At 44.6% G+C, this 26363-nt stretch overlaps 2 protein-coding genes across 2 annotated transcripts in view; both read left to right on the top strand.

Annotated features, from left to right (window-relative positions):
• The first annotated feature begins 3956 nt into the window (after window positions 1-3956).
• LOC138979102 (uncharacterized) lies at window positions 3957-15438 on the top strand. The gene is made up of 5 exons (XM_070351912.1): window positions 3957-3997; window positions 4482-4612; window positions 6459-6554; window positions 9985-10119; window positions 14209-15438. Exons 1-5 carry the CDS (start codon window positions 3957-3959, stop codon window positions 14946-14948), a joined length of 1143 nt encoding a protein of 380 aa, XP_070208013.1. The 3' UTR covers window positions 14949-15438.
• Window positions 15439-25596: 10158 nt separating this feature from the next.
• Window positions 25597-26363, top strand: part of LOC138979100 (basic salivary proline-rich protein 4-like) — a 5143-nt gene continuing 4376 nt past the window's right edge. The window contains exon 1 of the mRNA XM_070351911.1: window positions 25597-26331. Within this exon, the coding sequence (XP_070208012.1) occupies window positions 25597-26331 (735 nt within the window). The remainder of the gene's footprint in view (window positions 26332-26363) is intronic.

Genomic DNA, 26363 nt, shown 5'->3' with positions numbered 1-26363 from the left:
GTGTAGAGCGGGTAGAACCAAAGGGGCGACAATCTCATCTCTGTAGCGCTGGCCCGTCAGGTTGCCAACAATGTGGTAGGGGGGGGGTACTGTGTCGAAAACTGAAGGCCCCCCACACCCCACACTCTCCTGCACCACCTCTGTTGTACCGCTCACCCTGACGCCTCCACACACGAGCCCGACCGTCATGTTGGTGCAGATTAAAGCGGGACTCATCGCTGAACAGCACATCGGCCCATTGCTGGCGTGTCCACGTGGCATGGTTGTGACAGAACGCCAAACGAGCCTGGCGATGAGCTGCTGTCAGTCGTGGCCGTACAGCTGGACGACGTGATCGCAGGCCAACGTCGTGCAGGCGTTTGCGGATGGTTTTCGTGCTGACGTTGGTGTTTGTTGCCACCCTCAGCTGGCCCCTGATGATGTTTGCAGTGGTGCCTCGCTGCTGCAGAGCTTGTCTTCTGATGAAGCGATCTTCACGCTGTGTTGTCTTCTTAGGCCGTCCTGACCTGGGCCTCTCCAGAACGCTGTTGGTGGCCTGGAACTTATGATGCAGCCTGACCACGACAGAAAGGGACCAAGTCGTCTGCCCACTTTTCGCTTGCTTTCGCCGTCTTGCAGCCATGCGATGGCCCGGGCTTTGTTGAAGGTGGTCACCTTTCGTCTGGGAGGCTTAGTGAGAAGATTGTGACTAGCGGAAAATCGCGGGGCTATAAAGCCTAACTAGTCAATCAATATCAATATGAAGCTTATATAGCGCGTATTCCGTGGGTACAGTTCTAAGCGCTTGTCGAAGAGTTGTTAACACAGGACTAACAAAGAAACTAACATCTACAGACGGACACGAAACCTATCACACACTAGCAAACCACGATAAACATACAACAAACAACTGTTTAACAACAATGTACACATCAATAGCTAGGTCCAAACAAATAATATTAAGCACAAAAAAACACCTCTCACAGGGCACAGCACAAGAATGTATTTTGGGGCACAACACATCACGTCGAACATGAAAGTCGCAGCCAGCTACGGGAAGAACTGAGTCTTCAACCTACTCTTGAACGCGTCAATAGAGGGGCTCTGGCGAAGCTCAAGCGGCAGGGAGTTCCAGACGGAGGGGCCCGCGGAGGGAAATGCACGCTGACCAGCAGATGCGAGTTTCGAGCGAGGGATGTGAAGGCGGAGTGGGTCAGCAGCAGAACGAAGGGGACGGTCGGAGGGCTGGGTGTACAGGTCCAGGGAGGATTGAAGGTACTCGGGAGCAGAGTCGTTGAGACACTTGTAGACCAGAGTGGACAGTTTGTAGGAGATTCGGGTGTTGACAGGGAGCCAGTGCAAGGAGCGAAGTAGGGGGGTGATGTGGTCTCGCTTCGTCTTCCTTAACGTCAGCCTGGCAGCAGCGTTCTGGACTCGTGTAGGCCCTGAATGGATGAGGCGGGGAGGCCAGCCAGAAAGGAGTTGCAGTAGTCCAGACGACTGAAGATGAGGGAGACAACCAGCTTGACACAGGCGTCTTTGGTGAGGTAGCGACGGATGGAGGCGATGCGTCGTAGGTGGAAAAAGCAGGTCTTGATGATGAAGAAGATGTGTGTCTGCATGGAGAGAGTGGAGTCGAGAAAGACGCCAAGGCTCTTGACAGCAGGGGAGAATGGAACGGTCGCGTCATCCAGCTGGAGGTCGGTCACAGTGAGGGAAGCAATCTTCTGTCGTGTTCCAACGAGAAGGGCCTCCGTCTTCTCACTGTTCAGCTTCAACTTGTTCTCAGTCATCCAGTTCTTGATGTCAGTGAAACAACTGGAGATGAATCCCAGGAGATTGTCAACGTCCTCCGGCTTGGCGCTGTTCTGGAGCTGCGTGTCATCGGCAAAGGAGTTGTAGTTCAAGCCGTGGCGTTCGATAACCAGGGAGAGGGGTTGGGTGTACAGGGTGAAAAGGACAGGGCCGAGGAGAGACCCTTGTGGGACGTCGAAGCGGACAGGGACAGGCTGAGAAGAGAACGAATCAGTGGTGACAGCCTGAGAGCGGTTCTGGAGGTAGTTCCGGAACCAAGAGAGGGCGGTGACAACAGTTCACTCTCAACACATCCTCCCTGCACGTGCATAACGAATGTTTCATCTTTCCCGCGCAGGCTTGCCCACGCGCCAGCGTAAAAATGGTCCACTTGTTGCAGTTTGGCAGTTTCTGTCTCGTGCCCTAGCCAGGCCTCCGTGGATCCCGAGCAAGTTTCCTGCTAACACAGCATTGTTCACCCACTGGTGTGTACGGCCTGACAGCCATTTGGTTTTATAAACTTAGGAACAAGGAGTTTGGCACAGATGAAGTCAGCTGGGTTTTTCAAGGGCGGTCCCTAACTTTTTCCTTTGAGTATATTTGGCAGACGATGACGATGCCATTATGAGAGTTTAATTTCAAAACAATGATTACAACGTCAATGATGATTCTGATCAGGATGGAGATAGTGACGATAAAGATGATAGTGGCGCTGTTACCCTTGACATATCACAAGACGGAGATAGTGACTATAAAGATGATAGTGGCGCTGTTACCCTTGACATATCACAAGACGGAGATAGTGACGATAAAGATGATAGTGGCGCTGTTACCCTTGACATATTAAAAGACGGAGATAGTGACGATAAAGATGATAGTGGCGCTGTTACCCTTGACATATTACAGGACGGAGATAACGACGATAAAGATGATAGTGGCGCTGTTACCCTTGATATATCCAATTACAAGTATGATTTCACGGAAGGCAATGCCAGGTGTAAAAGTGTCGTTTTGACCATTAACACGTAAATGTATGTTTATCAACTTAAATGAAAACAATGACGAGTCGGGTAAGAATGACGCTGGAGATGATTATGGTGACACTGACATTTTGAACAATATTTCATTACTTGTATGTATGCAAAACGAATGTCTTTGGTGATGACAGAGTCTACTGACGTTGACAGTGATGTTTTGTTGTAGCTCAACGTGTGGCGAGCAGTCAGACAGCGCGGGATCTAACACTAGAAGGCATTGTTTACCTCTTGTTGTTGTTTATGTGTGTGTGTGTGTGTGTGTGTGTGTGTGTGTGTGTGTGTGTGTGTGTGTGTGTGTGTGTGCGTGTGTGTGTGTGTGTGTGTGTGTGGTTGTGTCTGTGTGTGTGTGTGTGTGTGTGTGTGTGTGTGTGTGTGTGTGTGTGTGTGTGTGCGTGTGTGTGTGTCCCACAAAGTATTGAAAAAATGTTTATGTATCGATTGAACATTGAATTTCCCTTCTTTGAGTCATGTGACGTCAAAGGCCTACAAAACTTTATATTTGGGCGTTTCAGGTTGACCTAAACTTCATACAACGCACGTCGTGTGTTTGATTGCATGTGCGTGTGTTCGTTCAATCGTCAAAACAACAAAATCAGTACCTGAAAGGAATTCGATCGATACATGAACGTTTTCCGGTGTTTTTACCAAACCTTCCTTTTTATTACATTTGTGTTGTTGTTTGTAATTCATGGAATCGCATTATTGGTGATTTTGCGTAATCGGGAAAACTCTGCCCATTACGCGAAATCGGCAGCCATACTTTGCCGAAAATGTGTAAAGGCTTTTAAAACTTGCCCATTTGGCGAAATTGGCAGCCATACTTTGGTTTCAAAGTTCTCAACTACATTAGATAATCATCCCACTTAGACAGTTAGATGGTAGAATGAATAGCTATCCCAATACTCGATCAGTTATGGCAATTAGTTATGACAAAAAGTAGTAATGTTATTTTTCGTGCATTTTCGGAGTTATGCTCGACAAAGACCAACAAAAACAGTAAAACCAAAACTAGGGCGGCAAAGCAAATGTAAATGCAATGTTCTGGTGACACAAAATGCGTTTGCGAAATGGACAAGTCTTAGAACGCATGATCGGCAAAACACTGCCGATTTCGCGTAATGGTTAGCGTTTTGCCGATTACTCGAAATGGGCAAAAAAGTTGCAGATTCCGCTAATTCAGCAATTCCGTAAATTCGGCACGACATATTAAATACATTTGATAACATCGTAACCCTTCGCAATGGAAAGTTGAGTCGGCACTGTGGCAAACGCATGTGCCCATCGTATGGATTGAAATGTTGGTCCAGCAGCCCTTGACCTAGACTGCAGTACGCTTTGAAAATATACATTAAACTGAATTTGCAAATAAAAAACACATAATCCGTATTCTGTAATTCGTTCTGATTTACGAAATGTATAGATATGTATATATTCGTTGTGCTTTAATTGAGAACGTACGTCCTCAAAAATACAGACACATCATTTTATGCAAAATAGGTTCCCTTATTGTACAACACCAAGTCCTGTCTCGGTCGATGGGTTTCAGTCAGCCAGGACCGTATATATAGATGAAGACTAATTCGATGTGTTTACTTTCAATCTTAAATGCCGAGAGATTGGCTAAATGTTTTCAAAACTGCCATGTGGTTCTTTTTCTGATTACTTCTACAGCGAATGCCCAGAAGGCAGGAGAATTTGTGGCACGAGGAATGGGACATGCGCGGAAAACATTGATCAAGAAGTCGTTACACAATCGTGTGAAGGGTCCGAGCCCTGTGGAGTGACGCTGACCATTAAGAAAGGTAAACGAATGTGACAGTGCCTACTGTTACAATGTTAGCATATCAATTTGTGGTTGGCATGTTTAGTGGCTATCTACAATTATTGTTATCGTCTTTCTCAAAGTGTGCTGACCTGGTGTGGAGCTGTGAGTGTTATAGTCTTTCTCAAAGTGTGCTGACCTGGTGTGGAGCTCTGAGTGTTATAGTCTTTCTCAAAGTGTGCTGACCTGGTATGGAGCTGTGAGTGTCATCGTCTTTCTCAAAGTGTGCTGACCTGGTGTGGAGCTGTGAGTGTTATAGTCTTTCTCAAAGTGTGCTGACCTGGTGTGGAGCTGTGAGTGTTATCGTCTTTCTCAAAGTGTGCTGACCTGGTGTGGAGCTGTGAGTGTTATCGTCTTTCTCAAAGTGTGCTGACCTGGTGTGGAGCTGTGCTGACCTGGTGTGGAGCTGTGAGTGTTATCGTCTTTCTCAAAGTGTGCTGACCTGGTGTGGAGCTGTGAGGTACGGATTGAGACGGACGCTGATAAACAACAGCAGCGACAACAACACACAAGCATACCAAGACAACAAACAAGCAAACCTAGGCAGCAACAAACAAGCAAACCTAGGCAGCAACAAACAAGCAAACCTAGGCAGCAACAAACAAGCAAACCTAAGCAGCAACAAACAAGCAAACCTAGGAAGCAACAAACAAGCAAACCTAGGCAGGAACAAACAAGCAAACCTAGGCAGCAACAAACAAGCAAACCTAGGCAGCAACAAACAAGCAAACCTAGGCAGCAACAAACAAGCAAACCTAGGCAGCAACAATCAAGCAAACCTAGACAGCAACAAACAAGCAAACCTAGGCAGCAACAAACAAGCAAACCTAGGTAGCAACAATCAAGCAAACCTAGGCAGCAACAAACAAGCAAACCTAGGCAGCAACAAACAAGCAAACCTAGGCAGCAACAAACAAGCAAACCTAGGCAGGAACAAACAAGCAAACCTAGGCAGCAACAATCAAGCAAACCTAGGCAGCAACAACCAAGCAAACCTAGGCAGCAACAATCAAGCAAACCTAGGCAGCAACAATCAAGCAAACCTAGACAGCAACAAACAAGCAAACCTAGGCAGCAACAAACAAGCAAACCTAGGAAGCAACAAACAAGCAAACCTAGGCAGCAACAAACAAGCAAACCTAGGCAGCAACAAACAAGCAAACCTAGGCAGCAACAAACAAGCAAACCTAGGCAGCAACAAACAAGCAAACCTAGGCAGCAACAAACAAGCAAACCTAGGCAGCAACAAACAAGCAAACCTAGGCAGGAACAAACAAGCAAACTAAGGCAGGAACAAACCAAGGCAACAATAAACTAGCAAACTAAGGCAAACCAAGAGAAGCAACACTGAGGCAAAACAATCACAGCAAACTAAGCCACAACAAACCAAGCCACAGCAAACCAAGCCATAACAAACCAAGTCACATCAAACCAAACCACAGCAAACCAAGCCACAGCAAACCAAGCCACAGCAAACCAAGCCACAGCAAACCAAGCCACAGCTAACTAAGTCACAGCAAACCAAGCCACAGCAAACCAAGCCACAGCAAACCAAGCCACAACAAATCAAGCCACAGCAAACCAAGCCACAGCAAACCAAGCCACAGCAAACTAAGCCACAGCAAACTAAGCCACAGCAAACCAAGCCACAGCAAACTAAGCCACAGCAAACTAAGCCACAGCTCACAAACAGAAAGCAAAGGCCTGAGGTCGTTAAAGTGACACTCATTTGGAGAGAAAGAAAGACACTGACAGAGTAATACAAATACACATTATACGAGAATTGTTACGGCACAAACATGTGTTTCTGTTTCTGTGTCATCCAGTACGTCAATGTGACGACGGGACGTACTCTTGCTACGTGTTTTCCTCTGGGAATGTTAGCAAATACGATGTTGCGTCACTCACAGTGTCTGTTAAAGGTTAGTAACCCTGCTCAATGTGTACTTTTGACTCACCCTGCTCAATGTGTACTTTTGACTCACCCTGCTCAATGTGTACTTTTGACTAACCCTGCTCAATGCGTACTTTGGACTCACCATGCTCAATGTGTACTTTTGACTCACCATGCTCAATGTGTACTTTTGACTCACCCTGCTCAATGTGTACTTTTGACTAACCCTGCTCAATGCGTACTTTGGACTCACCATGCTCAATGTGTACTTTTGACTCACCATGCTCAATGTGTACTTTGGACTCACCATGCTCAATGTGTACTTTTGACTCACCATGCTCAATGTGTACTTTGGACTCACCATGCTCAATGTGTACTTTGGACTCACCATGCTCAATGTGTACTTTTGACCCACCCTGCTCAATGTGTACTTTTGACACACCCCGTTCAATGTGTACTTTTGACTCACCCTGCTCAATGTGTACTTTTGACTCACCATGCTCAATGTGTACTTTTGACTCACCCTGCTCAATGTGTACTTTTGACTCACCCTGCTCAATGTGTACTTTTGACTCACCCTGGTCAATGTGTACTTTTGACTCACTCTGCTCAATCACGGCTGTTCACAGGGCTTCCTTTCTGCTACTTTAGCTGCAGGCTATTTTTAGCACCCATCCTTTCCCCACAGCAGAGACAACACAGCAGCCAGTAGCTCTCTCAGTGCTATGCGTCCGCCCCGTGATCGGGAGGTCGTGGGTTCGAACCCCGGCCGGGTCATACCTAAGACTTTAAAATTGGCAATCTAGTGGCTGCTCCGCCTGGCGTCTGGCATTATGGGGTTAGTGCTAGGACTGGTTGGTCCGGTGTCAGAATAATGTGACTGGGTGAGACATGAAGCCTGTACTGCGACTTCTGTCTTGTGTGTGGCGCACGTTAAATGTCAAAGCAGCACCGCCCTGATATGGTCCTTCGTGGTCGGCTGGGCGTTAAGCAGACAAACAAACCAAACCAAATCTCAGTGGTATGCAATGAGACGTCCAATCTCCCAGTATAGCACAGAGACAGTTGGGTTTAACAGGCAAGCGAGCTTAACATTGTGCTGGCTGCAGCTGTTGGTAGCCAAACTATTCCCTCTACTGGGCTATTTTTAACTCACACTAAAACAAAAGCTTGGAACAACCGTGCAATGTCTACTTTTGACTCACCCTGCTCAATGTGTACTTTTGACTCCGTAACACATTGTGACTCTCGTTCACTTCTTTACTTGCTTTTGATTAGGAAGCTGATAACAATGTTTTTGCGATTTTTGTTGTTGAACTAAAGAAGTAATTAATCTGCCAACTAACGATATAACTACAGCGGTTGACGAGATTGATCTTGATGACGTAGCTGATGACTTGGAGGTTTGTACTGTATGAGCCACTGTTGAAAACCCTCCACCAAACCCGGCAGCATTAGCTGATAACGACTTGACTGATATCGGCCAACTTCATTTTATGATCATTTGATCGAATTCAGGACTTGCGTCAGAAGATAATGAAAACATATCTATCAGCATTGCAAACATGTTGAATCCAAACGAAATATATCAACAAAACCTACAAAATTACACACAACATAACTATGGTTGGTGTTTGTTTACGGATTTGACCATTTCTGGTATCGTTGTGACGTGGAATGACACTGTTCCCCAACTTGAGACAACCTCCCGTTTAACTTCAATGTCTTTGGGCCTTGTTTCGATCTTTTCATAAAGAAAACAAGACTAGGGGGTGAGTTTGCCAACACTTTAATGCAATCAATCCACAATCCTTTTTGGCATGATGTATTGAAACATTTCAAGAAATTAAGCATAAAATGTATACTAACTGATGTAAGTGAGTTTAATGCAGAATGTATTTCTTATAATAGAAATATTGTAATTGGAAAACACACTGTATACTTTAAAGATTGGACAGAAAGGGGTATTTTCCAAGTCTGTCATTTACTGAATGAAAATGGCAGTCTATTGAATTTGGTAGATTTTCAGATAAAATTTCCTACGTTGAAGGATATTTTTTTTGAAATTTGCAGGACTGGTCAAATCCATTAAGGCATATCCGAAAAAGATAAATGTAATACAGGAGGCAAACTATGAATTGTTAAAGCCAAAACCATGGAAAATAATATTTGAAGGAAACCATAGTGTCCAATCGTGTTTGGCCTCGGCAGACTCAGCCCCAGCTGGTGTGGTAAAATGGAATGGTATTTTTGATAAACTCAGCTGGAACAAGATCTTTTACTTATGTCATAAGACAACAGTTGATTGTCAGCTAAAATGGTTCCAGCTGAGGTTAATTTATAGGGCTTTGCCCACAAACCGCTACTTATTTCTGAGAAAAATTGTTGAATCTTCTAATTGTTCGTTTTGTAACAATGAGGAAGAAACAATTAATCATTTGATGTGGCATTGCCAGCATATTAACAGGTTTTGGCAGGGACTACGGGAACTGTTAAATAATAGTTGTTATCATGTTACTAATTTCCGGTTTTCGGAAGCGTTGGTATTGTTTGGAGTTCAGGAAAATATGTTCACTGATAAAGCCTTAGATTTCATTATTTTATTGGCCAAATTTTATATTTACAAATGTAAATGGAACTCTGAAAGACCGATGCTTCTGATATTCTTGACATTTTTGAAAAGTAGGTATTTATTGGAAAAGTACAAGGGGGGATTAGCAGAAGATAAGTTTGACCGCCTCTGGCAACCATATTCTAACCTGGTTTCATGAACATTGTCCAGTACTAGGCTCTACTCCTCCTCCCTAATTCGTTAACAGTATCTTGATATATATTCTGTTGTAAAGTTGAATCTTGTAGTAATCAATATTATTTAAAGGCCTAGTAGTTGTTGTAGTCAAACAGTCCTATACAGTGACTCTTTAACTTTCTCCCTCTCTCTCTCTCTACTTCTCTCTCTTTTCTAGATTATTCTTTTTTATGCATGTTGTGTGTGTGTATGTGGCGATGTGAAGTGTAATGTAATGTATAATGTGTGGTAAAAATTTAAAAAAAGGAGAAAAAAAATTTAAAAAAAGAAGAAAAAAAAGAAACCAAGACTTTTGCATTTGTTTCTATCCATCCCTGTTTGTGTCATTGCCTTCCCAAGTCAGAGGGGTTGGGTTTGGGTCACAAAGTAGGGAATTGCCATTTGATTTATTCATTTAACAGCTGTGGGGCTAGAGTAGTTGACGTTTTGAGTCTGATTCATGTTAATTAATGATGTGGGGCAAGAGTAGTTGACGTTTTGAGTCTGATTCATGTTAATTAATGATGTGGGGCAAGAGTAGCTGACGTTTTGAGTCTGAATCATGTTAATTAATGATGTGGGGGAGCATTGTCTTGTCTTGTTACCTTGATGGCAGCTCTAGTTCAGTACACATATTCCATCTGAGTGTTCTGAATTTTGTTTTGCTCAGACTGTGAGGATAACACGCACGGCCCGGAATGCTTGGACACGTGTGGTCGCTGTGCTGGTAACCAAACGTGCAACACTACCACTGGTCAGTGTCCGGCTTGTCGGGCTGGATGGAGACCTCCACTCTGCATAACAGGTATAGACACTCTGTGTGTGTTTGTGTGTGTGTGTGTGTGTGTGTGTGTGTGTGTGTGTGTGTGTATGTGTGTGTCGGGGGGGGGGAGTGGTCTTACACAGTGCAGGTGTCTACTTTGACATATTTGACTTACCTGAGTAATCAGGCCTGCTGGGCGTAAACACAAAACTCAATGTTGAGGTTATCTCATATGTTTTTGAAGCCAGAACTTTGAAACGTTGCACACTCCTAGAGTTTGGTGATTTACCGACATGACCCCACTTTGGGTCACAGCAGGGTCATGTTCAGTTCGAAAAAAACGTGTCATTGATATTTTCTCTGATGGAATGTAAACTAGAGTCCCCAAATGTCACGCACTTGTAGCTTGGTTTTGGGTATCTCCAGACATAAAACACATTTTTCATGTTGTCGTTAAATTTTAAAGTTACTGAACACGTTCAGGTTCACGAAGCCCCTGAGGCTTTCAGTTATGCCTCAGGCAGATATCCGTTTGTTAAAAAACTGAGTTTCACTACCTTTCATCCAAGGAGTCAAAAATTACAAATTTTTTAACGAATTGATTTTGGTCTGCCTCCGGTCAGGGAAGAGTCGCCCTCAACTAGGCTCACATGATGTCTCGCCTGTGAACTAATTACGTCAAAAGCCTACCTGATAGTCTATTAGTCGAGAGAGGGAGGATTTGTTTTACCTTGGTTACTTTACAAGCCATTGTGTTTGATTACAAAGGAACGCTGTGAAGAATGGTATGTGGGTCCCTTTTGATTACAAAGGAACGTTGTGAAAAATGGTATGTGGGTCCATTTTGATTACAGCGGAACGTTGTGAAGAATGGTGTGTGGGTCCATTTTGATTACATAGGAACGTTGTGAATAATGGTATGTGGGTCCATTTTGATTACATAGGAACGTTGTGAAGAATGGTATGTGGGTCCATTTTGATTTTGACAAACCGCATGAAGGTTCGGTTGGCTGGCAACACTAAAAGTATTTAATTATAGGACTCTGTGAGATAGTTGTGGGAAGCACCTGTCTGTTTATATTGTAATCTGCGACAAAAAGACAAATAATTGCTTTCCATGGTGCGACCTACGTATAGGCACTGCATCTTTAGGGTCATAGCATGAAAATGTTTGGTGGAGATGGTTTATCACTATATACTTAAAATATCCACAGAGCTATCAAGGAAACAAGTTTTGATTTCATCAAAATATGATGTCATTGTTTAATGTGAGGTCACAGCTTACAGTGTCTTATAATGTATACATCGATTTTTATTTCCGACTTAATTGTACATTTATTGCAATTGTGTTAATGTGTGTAAATGATATTGTTACACAGTCAATATGTTGTGTTGTCGTGTGTAAATGATATTGTTACACAGTCAATATGTTGTGTTGTCGTGTGTAAATGATATTGTTACACAGTCAATATGTTGTGTTGTCGTGTGTAAATGATATTGTTACACAGTCAATATGTTGTGTTGTCGTGTGTAAATGATATTGTTACACAGTCAATATGTTGCGTTGTCGTGTGTAAATGATATTGTTACACAGTCAATATGTTGTGTTGTCGTGTGTAAATGATATTGTTACACAGTCAATATGTTGTGTTGTCGTGTGTAAATGATATTGTTACACAGTCAATATGTTGTGTTGTCGTGTGTAAATGATATTGTTACACAGTCAATATGTTGTGTTGTCGTGTGTAAATGATATTGTTACACAGTCAATATGTTGTGTTGTCGTGTGTAAATGATATTGTTACACAGTCAATATGTTGTGTTGTCGTGTGTAAATGATATTGTTACACAGTCAATATGTTGTGTTGTCGTGTGTAAATGATATTGTTACACAGTCAATATGTTGTGTTGTCGTGTGTAAATGATATTGTTACACAGTCAATATGTTGTGTTGTCGTGTGTAAATGATATTGTTACACAGTCAATATGTTGTGTTGTCGTGTGTAAATGATATTGTTACACAGTCAATATGTTGTGTTGTCGTGTGTAAATGATATTGTTACACAGTCAATATGTTGTGTTGTCGTGTGTAAATGATATTGTTACACAGTCAATATGTTGTGTTGTCGTGTGTAAATGATATTGTTACACAGTCAATATGTTGTGTTGTCGTGTGTAAATGATATTGTTACACAGTCAATATGTTGTGTTGTCGTGTGTAAATGATATTGTTACACAGTCAATATGTTGTGTTGTCGTGTGTAAATGATATTGTTACACAGTCAATATGTTGTGTTGTCGTGTGTAAATGATATTGTTACACAGTCAATATGTTGTGTTGTCGTGTGTAAATGACATTGTTACACAGTCAATATGTTGTGTTGTCAGATAATGTGTGTAAATGATATTGTTACACAGTCAATATGTTGTGTTGTCGTGTGTAAATGATATTGTTACACAGTCAATATGTTGTGTTGTCGTGTGTAAATGATATTGTTACACAGTCAATATGTTGTGTTGTCGTGTGTAAATGATATTGTTACACAGTCAATATGTTGTGTTGTCGTGTGTAAATGATATTGTTACACAGTCAATATGTTGTGTTGTCGTGTGTAAATGATATTGTTACACAGTCAATATGTTGTGTTGTCGTAATTTCTTCGTCAGCTCAATCAAATTGTATGATTCCAGTATCTGAATAAGTATAACCCCTTATCATTTGTGTCACCTTTAATGAAGTTTTACTTTACTGTTATGCTTGTTTGTATCACGAACAGCTTATCACTGTGTAAGACCAGCTTGAATTCAACTGCTAACGCCATTCATCGCCTTACTCAAAACTTCTTGATTAGATACAACTTTAATATATTCTAAATACAAGTGACCAAATGCCATTCAGTGGATATAATGTTCACTTGCTCAACTAAGGCAACCATTAAAACAGATCTGTGACAAAGAATTCAAAAAATAAAACTTAAAAACAGCATATCTTTGAGTGAAATGAAACAAAAAATAGGGGGGGGGGGGGACTCTAGTTGACGAAGTACATGTCGTACGTTTTCAGTCACGCATACTTAATGCGGGGAACAGAACTAGCTTCGCGCATGAATATTGTTTTGTGGAAGGTCTCGGTGAGAGAAGCACAGACACCAGTAGGTTTGTGTTGAAACAATACGTTTCTGAATGAACACGTCTTGATCAAGGGATACACATGTTGCACACCTCGTCTTGGATAGCTGGCATATTTTCCCTCCGGTAGATTTTCAGGTCGCCATGGCTAGGTATTTACCTTAAAATCGACCGTCGGGTATCCCAGGACTCAGAGGTGTGTAACCTATATGTATTTTAGATCGGCGGATATACGGTTCGTAGTGTTATTGTTTTTCAAAGCGGGTTGAACTTCTATAGCTTTAGGTTGCTTTTCATGCGTAAATTCCCTTTTTGACTGAAATATTTCAAAACAACATTGCTGGGGGAACAATGTGACAGCATTTGTTGTGGACACTAACCATGCCCACTGCGGTGGTAATGCATTTGTTGTGGACACTAACCATACCCACTGCGGTGGTAATGCATTTGTTGTGGACACTAACCATACCCACTGCGGTGGTAATGTATTTGTTTACATACATACTTACCTACTTACCTACTTACTTACCTACTTAAGTACTAACTGACTGAATTGCTCACCTATATACTTAGTCATATACTTACCCACTGAGGCCCTGACTGACATACGTCCTAGATTATTCACTCTCTGACTCACTTACTTGCTAACCTACTTCTCTGCATGTGTTTCTTCTTTACTACATGTGTTGCTAGACACCTCATGCGGTGTAGAGCCGAGTTGAGGTCACAGAGCATAACACTGTCATTGTCTTCAATGATCAGCTAGAGTCGAGTTGAGGTCACAGAGCATAACACTGTCATTGTCTTCAATGGTCAGCTAGAGTCGAGTTGAGGTCACAGAGAATAACACTGTCATTGTCTTCAATGGTCAGCTAGAGCAGCAGATGGTGTTATTGTGATTCACATTTGGTTGGTAAAGATAGGTCGAGTAAGGGTTGATCTTATTGTACACACATGATGTGCCTGCACGTAAATCTCAGCTTACTGACTCTGTCCTTCTAGCGGTGCCCGAGGAGCCACTGCTTACCCAAGAGCAGAAGGTGGTGGTGGGTGTTCTTGCGGGTGCCCCCCTCTCCTGGGCCTTCATCGCTACCCTTATCCAGATATGTCAGATCCTTGGCAACGCAGGGTGGCTGCCCTTTGTTTCTTTAGGAGGCAAGCAAGAGGAAAAAGCCAAGGACGCAGAAGAGTCTTCAGATGAAGAAGAACCGCCTTCAAAATGTTCCCGATTCCTCAAGTGCATGTTTTGCGGAGGTGCTGGCGTGTGTCTTCTCAGCTTTCTGTTCTGTATCTCGTGTGGGAAGCTGATGTCGAAAAAGTTTACCTGGCAAAAGGAGAAGGTCATTCAAAATGAACAGGCGGAACATCCAGGGGAGGAAAGTGTAGACTCTGCTGATATCACTATATATCCTACTGAATCCGACAAAAGTTTAGATCAGGAAGAAGTGATACAACAGTCCTCTCAAAAGGATATCGTTGACGGGGAGCACACGGTAACATCACAGTCGCATGTGCCGAAGACAGACAGAGCCAAATTCACTTCCCAATATTTCGATACAGCGAACTGGCTGACGACACCTTACGGCGAGCTTTCACAATCAAGGTCCACAAGTTCCTCAGCTACAAATCTGCGTCAATTCGACAGTAGACATTTTCCCATTGAGAAGTCAAAGAGTCAACGGGAGATCAAAAAGCAAATGAGTGTTATTGAAATAGAAGAAGAAAAAAATAATGTTATATGATCCGTCCCTTCAGAGCAAATTGTGATTGAAAGCAATGAGCATTGGAAGAACGTTGCAGGCTGTGGAATATTTCGTCGTCGTCGTCGTCGTCGTCGTTTTTTTCTTTTTCTTCTTTTTCTTCTTTTTCTTCTTTTTCTTCTTCTTCTTCTTCTTCGTCATCGTCATCGCCATCGCCATTGTCATCGTCATCGTCACCATCGTCATCATCGCCATCGTCATCATCACCATCATCATCATCATCATCGCCATCATCATCATCGCCATTATCAGCAGCATCATCAGCATCTTTGTCATCTTTGTCATCATCATCATCTTTGTCATCACCATATTCACCATCATCATCATCGTCATCATCATCATCATCATCGTCGTCATCATCGTCGTCATCGTCATCGTCATCTTAACCATCATATTCACCATCATATTCACCATCATATTCACCATCATATTCACCATCATATTCACCATCAGCATCTTCACCACTATCATCTGTATCGCTATCATCACCAATATCATCATCATCTTCACCATTATCATCATCATTATCTTCACCATCATCATCATCATTATCTTCACCATCATCATCATCATTATCTTCACCATCATCATCATCATCATCATCATCATTATCATTATCATCATCATCTTCATCACCATCATCATCACCATCACCATTATCATCATCATCTTCACCATCATCATCATCATCTTCATCCTCATTCGTGTTTTTGTTACTGTTGCTCTTATTGTCCTCATCATGTAGAGGGTGTTGAGTATGAGGCCAGTGATGTCGGAGGGAAGGGGGGTGGGGCAAGTTTGTTTCTATGATATTGTTAGGATTTAATAACTAAATGAATTAAGATGTCAGGTCGCGTGAGGATCAGGTTTGGGACAGTAAGTAGGAAATAAACTTTATCTTGGATAGTATCTACTGAAAGCAGAGCAACAACTATGTGCTATCTTGGATATTATCTACTGAAAGCAGAGCAACACCTATGTTCTATCTTGGATATTATCTAATGAAAGCAGAGCAACAACTATGTTCTATCTTGGATATAAAACTTCAAGCCATTCCACTCATCAACCCCCACCCGTGCAAGCCAGCAGGACAAGTCTAAGTATAGACCCCTGCGCATCATTAATGTGAATTTTCAATCAGCCAGCTCCAAGAGAGCGGAGTTACCTAATCTTTTGGACAGTATGAAGCATGATGTCATCCTAGGCACAGAAACTTGGCTAGACCCATCAGTGGCCACCGCAGAGATTTTCCCTGACTCTTATGGATAGAGGGTGTACAGGCGAGACAGGGGATATAGGGTGTACAGGCGAGATGGATATAGGGTGTACAGGCGAGATGGATATAGGGTGTACAGGCGAGATGGATATAGGGTGTACAGGCGATATGGATATAAGGTGTACAGGCGAGACAGGGGAGGACGTGGAGGGGGAGTCCTAGTCGCTGTACGGAACAACCTTGACAGCTTCATTGTCCCTGAACTGGAAGTCGACGACTGCGAACTCATTTGGGTAAGACTCAAGCTTAAGGGCAGGCGCACTCTATACCTAGGCGCTTACTACAGACCCGACGTAGCAGACGAGCAGAGCCTACTGAAGTTCAGCGCGTCACTCCAAAGGTCATCTCAGCAACACAACGCCTTCCTCCTGGTGGGAGGTGACTTCAACTTTCCAGGCATGGATTGGAACACTGGAACTATTAAGAGCAAATCTCCCTGCCCGAGACTCCATAATGACTTTATCAACATCGTCTACGACAACGGCCTAGAGCAGCTTGTGAAGGAGCCGACCAGAGATGACAACACGTTGGATCTCTTCCTAACGAATTGTCCCCAGCTCGTCCCACGTGTGGAAGTTGTTCCCGGCCTGTCTGACCACAACATCCCATACTGCGAATTCAACATCTGCATACCAAGAAAGAAGCAACAGCAGCGAGAGATTCCCCTGTACAACAGAGCTGACTGGCCGACGCTGCGGCAGGCTGCCACAGAACTGAGCGCCGACCTTCAACAGATGCAGGACACTATGGACAACCTTCAAGGAAAAGCTCCAGAAAGCAGTGAAGACGTCTGTGCCACACAAGATGTCCCGGCCTAAAGTCAGTCAGCCCTGGGTGACCGCTGACCTGCAAAGTCTGATCAACAGAAAAGACCGAGCCTACCGCAACATGAAGAAACTCGGCTCCGACGACCTCAAAACCTACATGAAACAGCTGCGTAGGGAAGTACAGCGGCGGCTGCGCCACAGCTACTGGAAATACCTCAACAACATCTTCACAGGTGAAGATGACCCGGAAAGAGCTGGAAAGAACAAGCGTTTCTGGACGTATATGAAGAACCAGAAATCTACCGGCACCGGTGTTGCACCTCTGAAGAAGGATGGCCAGCTGACGTCCGACCCAATAGCACAGGCGGAGGTCCTCAACGCACAGTTCCAGTCAGTGTTTGGCGACGGCGCTGCGTTCAGTGAGGAAGAGTTTGAGGCCAGGACTGGCGTGCCGGTCTGGGCATCGAGCACTCCTCCCATGGATGAGATCCACATTACAGCGCATGGCGTCCAGAAACTGATGGCGAACTTGAATCCAAACAAGGCGACAGGACCTGATGGGATTAGCCCACGGGTTCTCAAAGAACTGGCAAAGGAGCTGGCACCAGGCCTCACCGCCGTCTTCCAGTCATCACTTACCACCGGCTCAGTTCCAGCTGACTGGAAGGACGCGCACGTCACTCCGATCTTCAAAAAGGGAAAGAAGTACAATCCAGCCAATTACAGGCCGGTGTCTCTCACCTGCGTGGCGTGCAAGCTCATGGAGCACATCGTGGTGAGCGCCATGCTGCAACATTTTGACAACAACGACGTCCTCGACGATAATCAACACGGCTTTCGTCGAAGTCGGTCCTGCGAGACTCAGCTCCTGGACTTCACCGAAGAGCTCACGAGCAACCTGGAGAGTGGGAAGCAGACGGACGTGTTGATCATGGATCTGGCGAAAGCATTTGATCGCGTCAACCACAGTCTGCTTACCCACAAACTCCGAAACTTCGGTGTCCGAGGAGCTGTACTTGCTTGGATCGAGAACTTTCTCCATCAAAGACGTCAGGCCGTGGTGGTGAACGGCAGTCGCTCCTCGTTTGGCAGCGTCCGCTCAGGGGTGCCGCAGGGCTCGGTGCTGGGGCCGACGCTATTCTTAGCGTACATTAACGATCTCCCGGAGAGACTGACGGCACTAGCGCGCCTGTTTGCGGATGACACTGCAGTGTACAGGGTGGTGACTAGCGTAAATAACCAGGCCCAGCTACAACAAGACCTCCATCGCCTAGCCGAGTGGGAGAAGAACTGGGACATGCAGTTCCACCCTGCAAAGTGCAACACCCTGCCTGTTACGAGGAGCAGACGCCCACTACAGCCCTCTTACCAGCTCCACGGGCATACGCTGGAGACAGTGAAGGCGGTCAAGTACCTGGGTGTGACCATTCAGAGTGACCTGTGCTGGGACGACCATATCAACAACATCGTCAGCAAGGCAAACAAGACCCTGGGGTTCCTGCGGCGCAATCTGAAGATCTCATCAAGATCCGTGAAAGAGCAGGCGTACAAGGCCTTTGTCAGGCCTATCCTGGAGTACGCCTCGTCAGTATGGGACCCGCACACCCAGAAGAACATCGACAAGCTTGAGGCCGTCCAGAGACGAGCTGCCCGATTCGTCTGCAACCGCTACCACAACACGTCAAGTGTCAGCCGGATGCTGGACTCTCTTGGGTGGCAGTCTCTGGAGGAGCGCAGGAAGCTTGCCCGCCTCTCGATGCTCTACAAGATCACGAACAGCATCGTCCACTGTCCGGGCATCAAGTCGAAGCTGGCCCCCTTACCACCACGCCAGCGAAGAGGCCATTGCCAGCAGTTCGGCCTCATCACCTGCCGCACTCAGTATCGGAGTGCCGCTTTTCTACCCAGCACAGTGAAGGACTGGAACTCTCTACCAGCAGCTGTCGTCGAGGCCCGCACTGTCGACACCTTTGTGTCGCGCGCCTCGCACTAAACCAGCAGCCACTGTGACTCATGTCCCCTCCCCCCCATACTCCCCAACCTGTGAATTTAAATGGACTTTTGGATGCTGGAAACGCTGCTTTATTGGACTTGCGCAACATCCCATCAAGTGCCGAAATAATCACTACTGTTGATTGTGGGCAGTAATGGAAAGACAAGACGATATTATCTACTGAAAGCAGAGCAACACCTATGTTCTATCTTGGATATTATCTAATGAAAGCAGAGCAACAACTATGTTCTATCTTGGATATTATCTAATGAAAGCAGAGCAACAACTATGTTCTATCTTGGATATTATCTACTGAAAGCAGATCAACACCTATGTTCTATCTTGGATATTATCTAATGAAAGCAGAGCAACACCTATGTTCTATCTTGGATATTATCTAATGAAAGCAGAGCAACACCTATGTTCTATCTTGGATATTATCTAATGAAAGCAGAGCAACACCTATGTTCTATTCATATACATCAAACAATCTAAGAAAACAAGGTCGAAAAGGGGAGGGAGTCTTCTATCGGGGTTGGGAGGGGGGATGGGGGAGTATCTTAAAAGGAAGGACATTGTTCCACTGTCATTGACTGGGTGTGTTGGGACATGACGAGGGTGAGTCATATAAAGCATTTGCTTTTGTAGTTGTGATTGGCGTTAGTTTGGGTCACGCTGTACATGCATTGTACTCTGAATAATCTTAGTTTGGGTCACGCTGTACATGCATTGTACTCTGAATAATCTTAGTTTCGGTCACGCTGTACATGCATTGTACTCTGAATAAGTGCAATTCATTTGGATAACTCAGTGGAATGAGAATTGTTCCAGCGATTTGTTTCTGTAAAAAACGTTGCAATGTTAAAAAGATCAATATGTGAAGACGTGGTCTTTCGATAAAAACTCCAGTGGTTGTTATTGCAACTTTTAAACACATTATTATTAAAGAAGAAAATATTATAAAAATGTCACTAAAAAAGTTTGGTTTATAATGATTGCGTTTCAGAACAATAAATCGCATGTTGCTGTTTCAGAAAAGAATATTTGTGAATGTCTTACGACATGACATTGTTTGTATTAAGTGTGATAAAGGCACAATTCGTGTTTAACACATACACACACACACACACACACACACACACACACACACACACACACACACACACACACACACACACAAGTACACACACATATACACACACGCATACACATACAAACACACACATACACACACACATACGCACACACACATACACATACACACACATACACACACACATACACACACACACACATATACACACACAAACACAAACACACACACAACCATACAAACACACACACACACACACACACACACACACACACACACACAACAGACAGACAACAGGACGGAAATGATGAAATATATTTATTATCCGACAATGGTGCTAAGATTTCCAAAAGCAAAACATCATCCCTGCCGCCGACGGAAAAAAGTCTCACCACTCATTCAGTCACCAAAAAAGAAGTGCAAGAATTCCGTGAGCTGAAACATCATGGTCGTGTGATCTCTGGTCACATTGTCCACACATCTTGTATTTGTCAAAACAAAAGAAGCGGTATAATTTATTATTTTAGATACAGTATTATTGTATTGTATTGTATAGTATTGTATTGTATTGTATTGCCCCCTCCCCCCTTTCACAATGCGTGTACTGCTGTTGGTTGAGCGGCCAGCCAAGGTTTGGAGACGGCTTTAAAGGCACCGCAGTTGTTTCTCACTTAAACGAATACGATTTAGGCAAGTTTTTGTTGTTGATAGCTTTTCGTAGCATATATATTTAACTTCACACATCTTGTAGGATGTAGTATATCTGAGTTTAAATGACAATACAGGGTGCGCGAGGTGTTGAAATACACAGTTTTATGACATTGTCAAACCGTCTTTCATTATTTCTCCAGTGAATCATTTACACTTACCTTATGACCTAGATGACACCACTTTGAACGTTGGAACTTCCAGAAGAGAGAATACAATAACTTGAGCAAAGTCAAACAATCTGAACAATGATGTTCACAACAACGACATGGTGAGCAAAGTCAAACAATCTGAACAATGATGTTCACAACAACGACATGGTGAGCAAAGTCAAACAATCTGAACAATGATGTTCACAACAACGACATGGTGAGCAAAGTCAAACAATCTGAACAATGATGTTCACAACATCGACATGGTGAGCAAAGTCAAACAATCTGAACAATAATGTTCACAACAACGACATGGTGAGCAAAGTCAAACAATCTGAACAATGATGTTCACAACATCGACATGGTGAGCAAAGTCAAACAATCTGAACAATGATGTTCACAACAACGACATTGTCTGGAAAAGACGATCGAAATGTTCAAACCAAACAGGAGATACAATTTAACAATCTAACATTTGTTTGTGTGACTAAAAGGGACATTGTGTAAACTGTGTTGGACCTGAAGTGAGTTGTCTTGCAAGGCTGGGCTTAACGTGATCGTGTGGGTCTAATGTTGTCTTGCAAGGCTGGGCTTAACGTGATCGTGTGGGTCTAATGTTGTCTTGCAAGGCTGGGCTTAACGTGATCGTGTGGGTCTAATGTTGTCTTGCAAGGCTGGGCTTAACGTGATCGTGTGGGTCTAATGTTGTCTTGCAAGGCTGGGCTTAACGTGATCGTGTGGGTCTAATGTATACATAGATGCGACGACGGAACCGGGCAGTTAAAGAAAGAGTTATTACGCTCTGGGACTCTTTTCGATGCGTAATTGGCCGGGACTATCTTGTGGATGTTGACGATGTATTTTTGATTAACTAAGTTATGAAGTTAGAAAATAAGGCCCAATCATTAAGGTCGTTAAGTTTAAATTGTTGACGGAAAACAAAAACTGTTTCTTACGGATGCTAATCTGACATTTCAGAAAGCAGAGAATGATGATCAGGCTAATAACTTGGTCAGTCTGTATTTGTCAGCCTGTATTTGTCACGCGAAGAGTATGCTTGTATGCTTGTGTGTGTGTGTGTGTGTGTGCGTGTTTGTGTGTGTGTATGTGTGTGTGCGTGTGTGTGTGTGTGTGTGTGTGTGTGTGTGGGTGTGTGTGTACCCCCGTTTCCACAGGTTTGGTTGCCTAAATCACCATAAGGCAACCATCCACACGTGGATGGCAACCTAAACTCTGGATGGCAACCTAATTGTGTGGATGGTCGCTTCATTTAACACCGTTAAATTGACTCTATAGGCGACGAAATAGGTCAAATTTTGTGCATTTTTTAGTGCAAAATTCTTCGATGCCGGAGCGAGTACTGCACCCAGTGCTGTTGTAGTGCAAGTGCACTAGAAAGGCACTACACCCAGTGCCGCCTCTTAGGTAACCATCCACACTTTAGGTACGTGTGTTTGTGTGTGTCTGTCTGTCTCTGTGTCTGTCTCTGTGTCTGTCTCTGTCTGTCTGTCTGTCTGTCTGTCTGTGTGCATGTGTGTATGTCTGTTTGCATACCTGTATTTGTGTATAATGTGTCCACATGTGTGAGTCAGTGTGTGTCTGTATGAGTTCGTGCGTGTGTGCGTTTCTGTGCATACGTGTGTGTATGTGAGAGTGTAGGCAAACGTGCGTGCGTGTGTTTGTGTGGGTGTCCTTTGAGTGAACGTCTGTGTGTGTGTGTGTGTGTGTGTGTGTGTGTGTGTGTGTGTGTGTGTGTGGGTGGGTGTGTGAGGGTGTGTGTGTGTGTGTGTGTGGCCTGTATGTGTGTGTGAGCGTCTGTGTGTGTGTGTGGGTGTGCAGAAGCTGTGACACAGCCAGCGGAAGAGTGGCTGGACAATGACTGCACGGCCAACACAGACTGCCCAGCGGTCAACTCGGAGTGCTTCGCGGGCCAGTGTCTGTGTACCCCAGGCTACTACTACTCCCTGTCTCAGGCCGTCTGTCGCCACAGTGAGTATTTCACTTTACACAAGAACGTGTCACCACGAATGTATTTGTCAAACGATTGGAAAGTGTGTTGCTTCTTATTCGTGTGTGTTCATTGGTTGGAACTCCTAGGATCGTGTGTGTTCATTGGTTGGAACTCCTAGGATCGTGTGTGTTCATTGGTTGGAACTCCTAGGATCGTGTGTGTTCATTGGTTGGAACTCCTAGAATCGTGTGTGTTCATTGGTTGGAACTTCTAGAATCGTGTGTGTTCATTGGTTGGAACTCCTAGGATCGTGTGTGTTCATTGGTTGGAACTCCTAGGATCGTGTGTGTTCATTGGTTGGAACTCCTAGAATCGTGTGTGTTCATTGGTTGGAACTCCTAGAATCGTGTGTGTTCATTGGTTGGAACTCCTAGAATCGTGTGTGTTCATTGGTTGGAACTCCTAGAATCGTGTGTGTTCATTGGTTGGAACTCCTAGGATCGTGTGTGTTCATTGGTTGGAACTCCTAGGATCGTGTGTGTTCATTGGTTGGAACTCCTAGAATCGTGTGTGTTCATTGGTTGGAACTCCTAGAATCGTGTGTGTTCATTGGTTGGAACTCCTAGGATCGTGTGTGTTCATTGGTTGGAACTCCTAGAATCGTGTGTGTTCATTGGTTGGAACTCCTAGAATCGTGTGTGTTCATTGGTTGGAACTCCTAGAATCGTGTGTGTTCATTGGTTGGAACTCGTGTGTGTTCATTGGTTGGAACTCCTAGAATCGTGTGTGTTCATTGGTTGGAACTCCTAGAATCGTGTGTGTTCATTGGTTGGAACTCCTAGGATCGTGTATGACAGTTCTTACCCCTGCCATACAGGCAGCCATACGCCGCTTTCGGGGGAAGCATGTTGGGTAGTATAGTGTTTCTTTTACCCATGGATTACAGGTTCTTGTCCGTGCGTACTTGGTCTTCTGCTTGCGTGTGCATAGGAAGAAGGAAAAGGCACTAGCAGGTCTGTGCATAAGTTGATCTCGGAGGTCGGAAACATCCTTTCCAGGCGCGGACGGGATTCGAAGCCGCAACCTTCCGCATGGGAGGCGGGCGTATTCGCCACTATGCTACTGCGCCCCCCGGCTAACGTTAAGGCGAATTGGGTAAGAATCCCTAGAGCTGTTAACGAACAAAATAAGTCAAACGGACAATTAGAGGCCTTTTAATGATATTGATAATTTATTATGAATGAACCCATGGACTTCGTAGTATTTTTATTCACAGACAAAACAAAACGACAGGTGTCACGGTCCTCGTCACGGTAAATATTCACAATGAGTTTTTTCACTGCCGTGTCTATGTAAATATTGTGTTCTTACGACCACGGTTCAAGTGGGAAAGGAGTTCTCTGGTCTCGAAAGAGCATGTTCATGTTCAACCAGTCCCCCTAAACAAAGATTGACAGCGTAATGTAATACATCGGTTGGTGCAGATGCGTGTCTAAGCCTGAATGATCCCTTCCTTCTTGACATTGTAACTAATACATGTGGATGTCACCCTTCTCTGTAACACAAACACAAACATATATATATACACGCCTGTTCTTCTATACCTCCGTTATTCTATCCGTCCGTCCTACCATACATCTATTCGCCCATTCATTCATCCATATATCTATATTTAGCTATCTGTCTGTCTTGTCACTGTTTGTCTGTTCGTCCGCCTGTTATCCATCCATCCATCCATCCATCCATCCATCCATCCATCCATCCATCCATCCATCCATCCATCTACCTGTTCCGTGTCCTTACGGTTTGATTGGTCTATGTTCAAAACAATGCAGAGCTTGCTTGCTGCCACATGTGTTTTGTGAAACATTGTGACACACTGTGTAACATTGTACGTGTTGCGATGCTTACCAGTGTAACATGTGTAACTGTGCTAAATCCCCATGTCTCGACTCTTCCAGACTGGTCTTCTCTCAGCGTGATCTACATTACGATGACCGTGACCTTGAAGGGCCAAGTCTGACGACCTTGGCCTTTGTGTCAGACGAGACTTCCTGTGTCAGCCGGTGCAACACGGAGCCCGAGTGTCGCGTCATTGTGTATGACGACGAAGGCGGCCTGTGGGGAAGATACTGCTTCCTCAAAACCTTCACACCGCTAGACTTCCCGGACGACTGGAAAGTGAAGTCAGGTGTGCACGTCTTCCAGAGACAATGCCTTTGACTGGACGTTAGACAAAGAAGGGTCGGGACACCCGACGTGGAAGTTAGACAAAGAAGGGTCGGGACCCCCCACGTGGAAGTTAGACAAAAAAGAATCGGGACCCCCGACGTGGAAGTTAGACAAAGAAAGATCGGGACCCCCGACAGGGAAGTTAGACAAAGAAGGACCGGGACCCCCGACGTGGAAGTTAGACAAAGAAGGATCGGGACCCCCGACGTGGAAGTTAGACAAATAACAATCGGGACCCCCGATGGGGAAGTTAGACAAAGAAGGATCGGGACCCCCGACGTGGAAGTTAGACACAAAAGAATCGGGACCCCATACGGGGAAGTTAGACAAAGAAGGATCGGGACCCCCTGACAGGGAAGTTAGACTAAGAAGAATCGGGACCCCCGACGTGAAAGTTAGACAAAGAAGAATCGGGACCCCCGACGTGGAAGTTAGACAAAGAAAGATCGGGACCCCCGATGGGGAAGTTAGACAAAGAAAAATCGGGACCCCCGACAGGGAAGTTAGACAAAGAAGGACCGGGACCCCCGACGTGGAAGTTAGACAAAGAAGGATCGGGACCCCCGACGTGGAAGTTAGACAAAAAAGAATCGGGACCCCCGATGGGGAAGTTAGACAAAGAAGGACCGGGACCCCCGACGGGGAAGTTAGACAAAACAGAATCGGGACCCTCCATGGGGAAGTTAGACAAAGAAGGGTCGGGACCCCCGACAGGGAAGTTAGACAAAAAAGAATCGGGACCCCCGATGGGGAAGTTAGACAAAGAAGGATCGGGACCCCCGACGGGGAAGTTAGACAAAGAAGAATTGGGACCCCCGACGGGGAAGTTAGACAAAAAAGAATCGGGACCCCCAACGTGGAAGTTAAACAAAGAAGAATCGGGACCCCCTGCGTGGAAGTTAGACAAAGAAGAATTGGGACCCCCGACGGGGAAGTTAGACAAAAAAGAATCGGGACCCCCGATGGGGAAGTTAGACAAAAAAGAATCGGGACCCCCGATGGGGAAGTTAGACAAAGAAGAATCGGGACCCCCGACTCGGAAGTTAGACAAAGAAGAATCGGGACCCCCGACGGGGAAATTAGACAAAGAAGAATCGGGACCCACGACGTGGAAGTTAGACAAAGAAGAATCGGGACCCCCGATGGGGAAGTTAGACAAAGAAGAATCGGGACCCCCGACGTGGCAGGCTCAGGTTAGTTTCACTGGTCGCATGTATTTTGATAA

This window comes from Littorina saxatilis, linkage group LG10 (assembly GCF_037325665.1).
Source record: "Littorina saxatilis isolate snail1 linkage group LG10, US_GU_Lsax_2.0, whole genome shotgun sequence".
Classification (NCBI taxonomy): domain Eukaryota; kingdom Metazoa; phylum Mollusca; class Gastropoda; order Littorinimorpha; family Littorinidae; genus Littorina; species Littorina saxatilis.
Note: the sequence above shows the minus strand (reverse complement) of the source record. Positions and strands in the feature narration are given on the sequence as shown.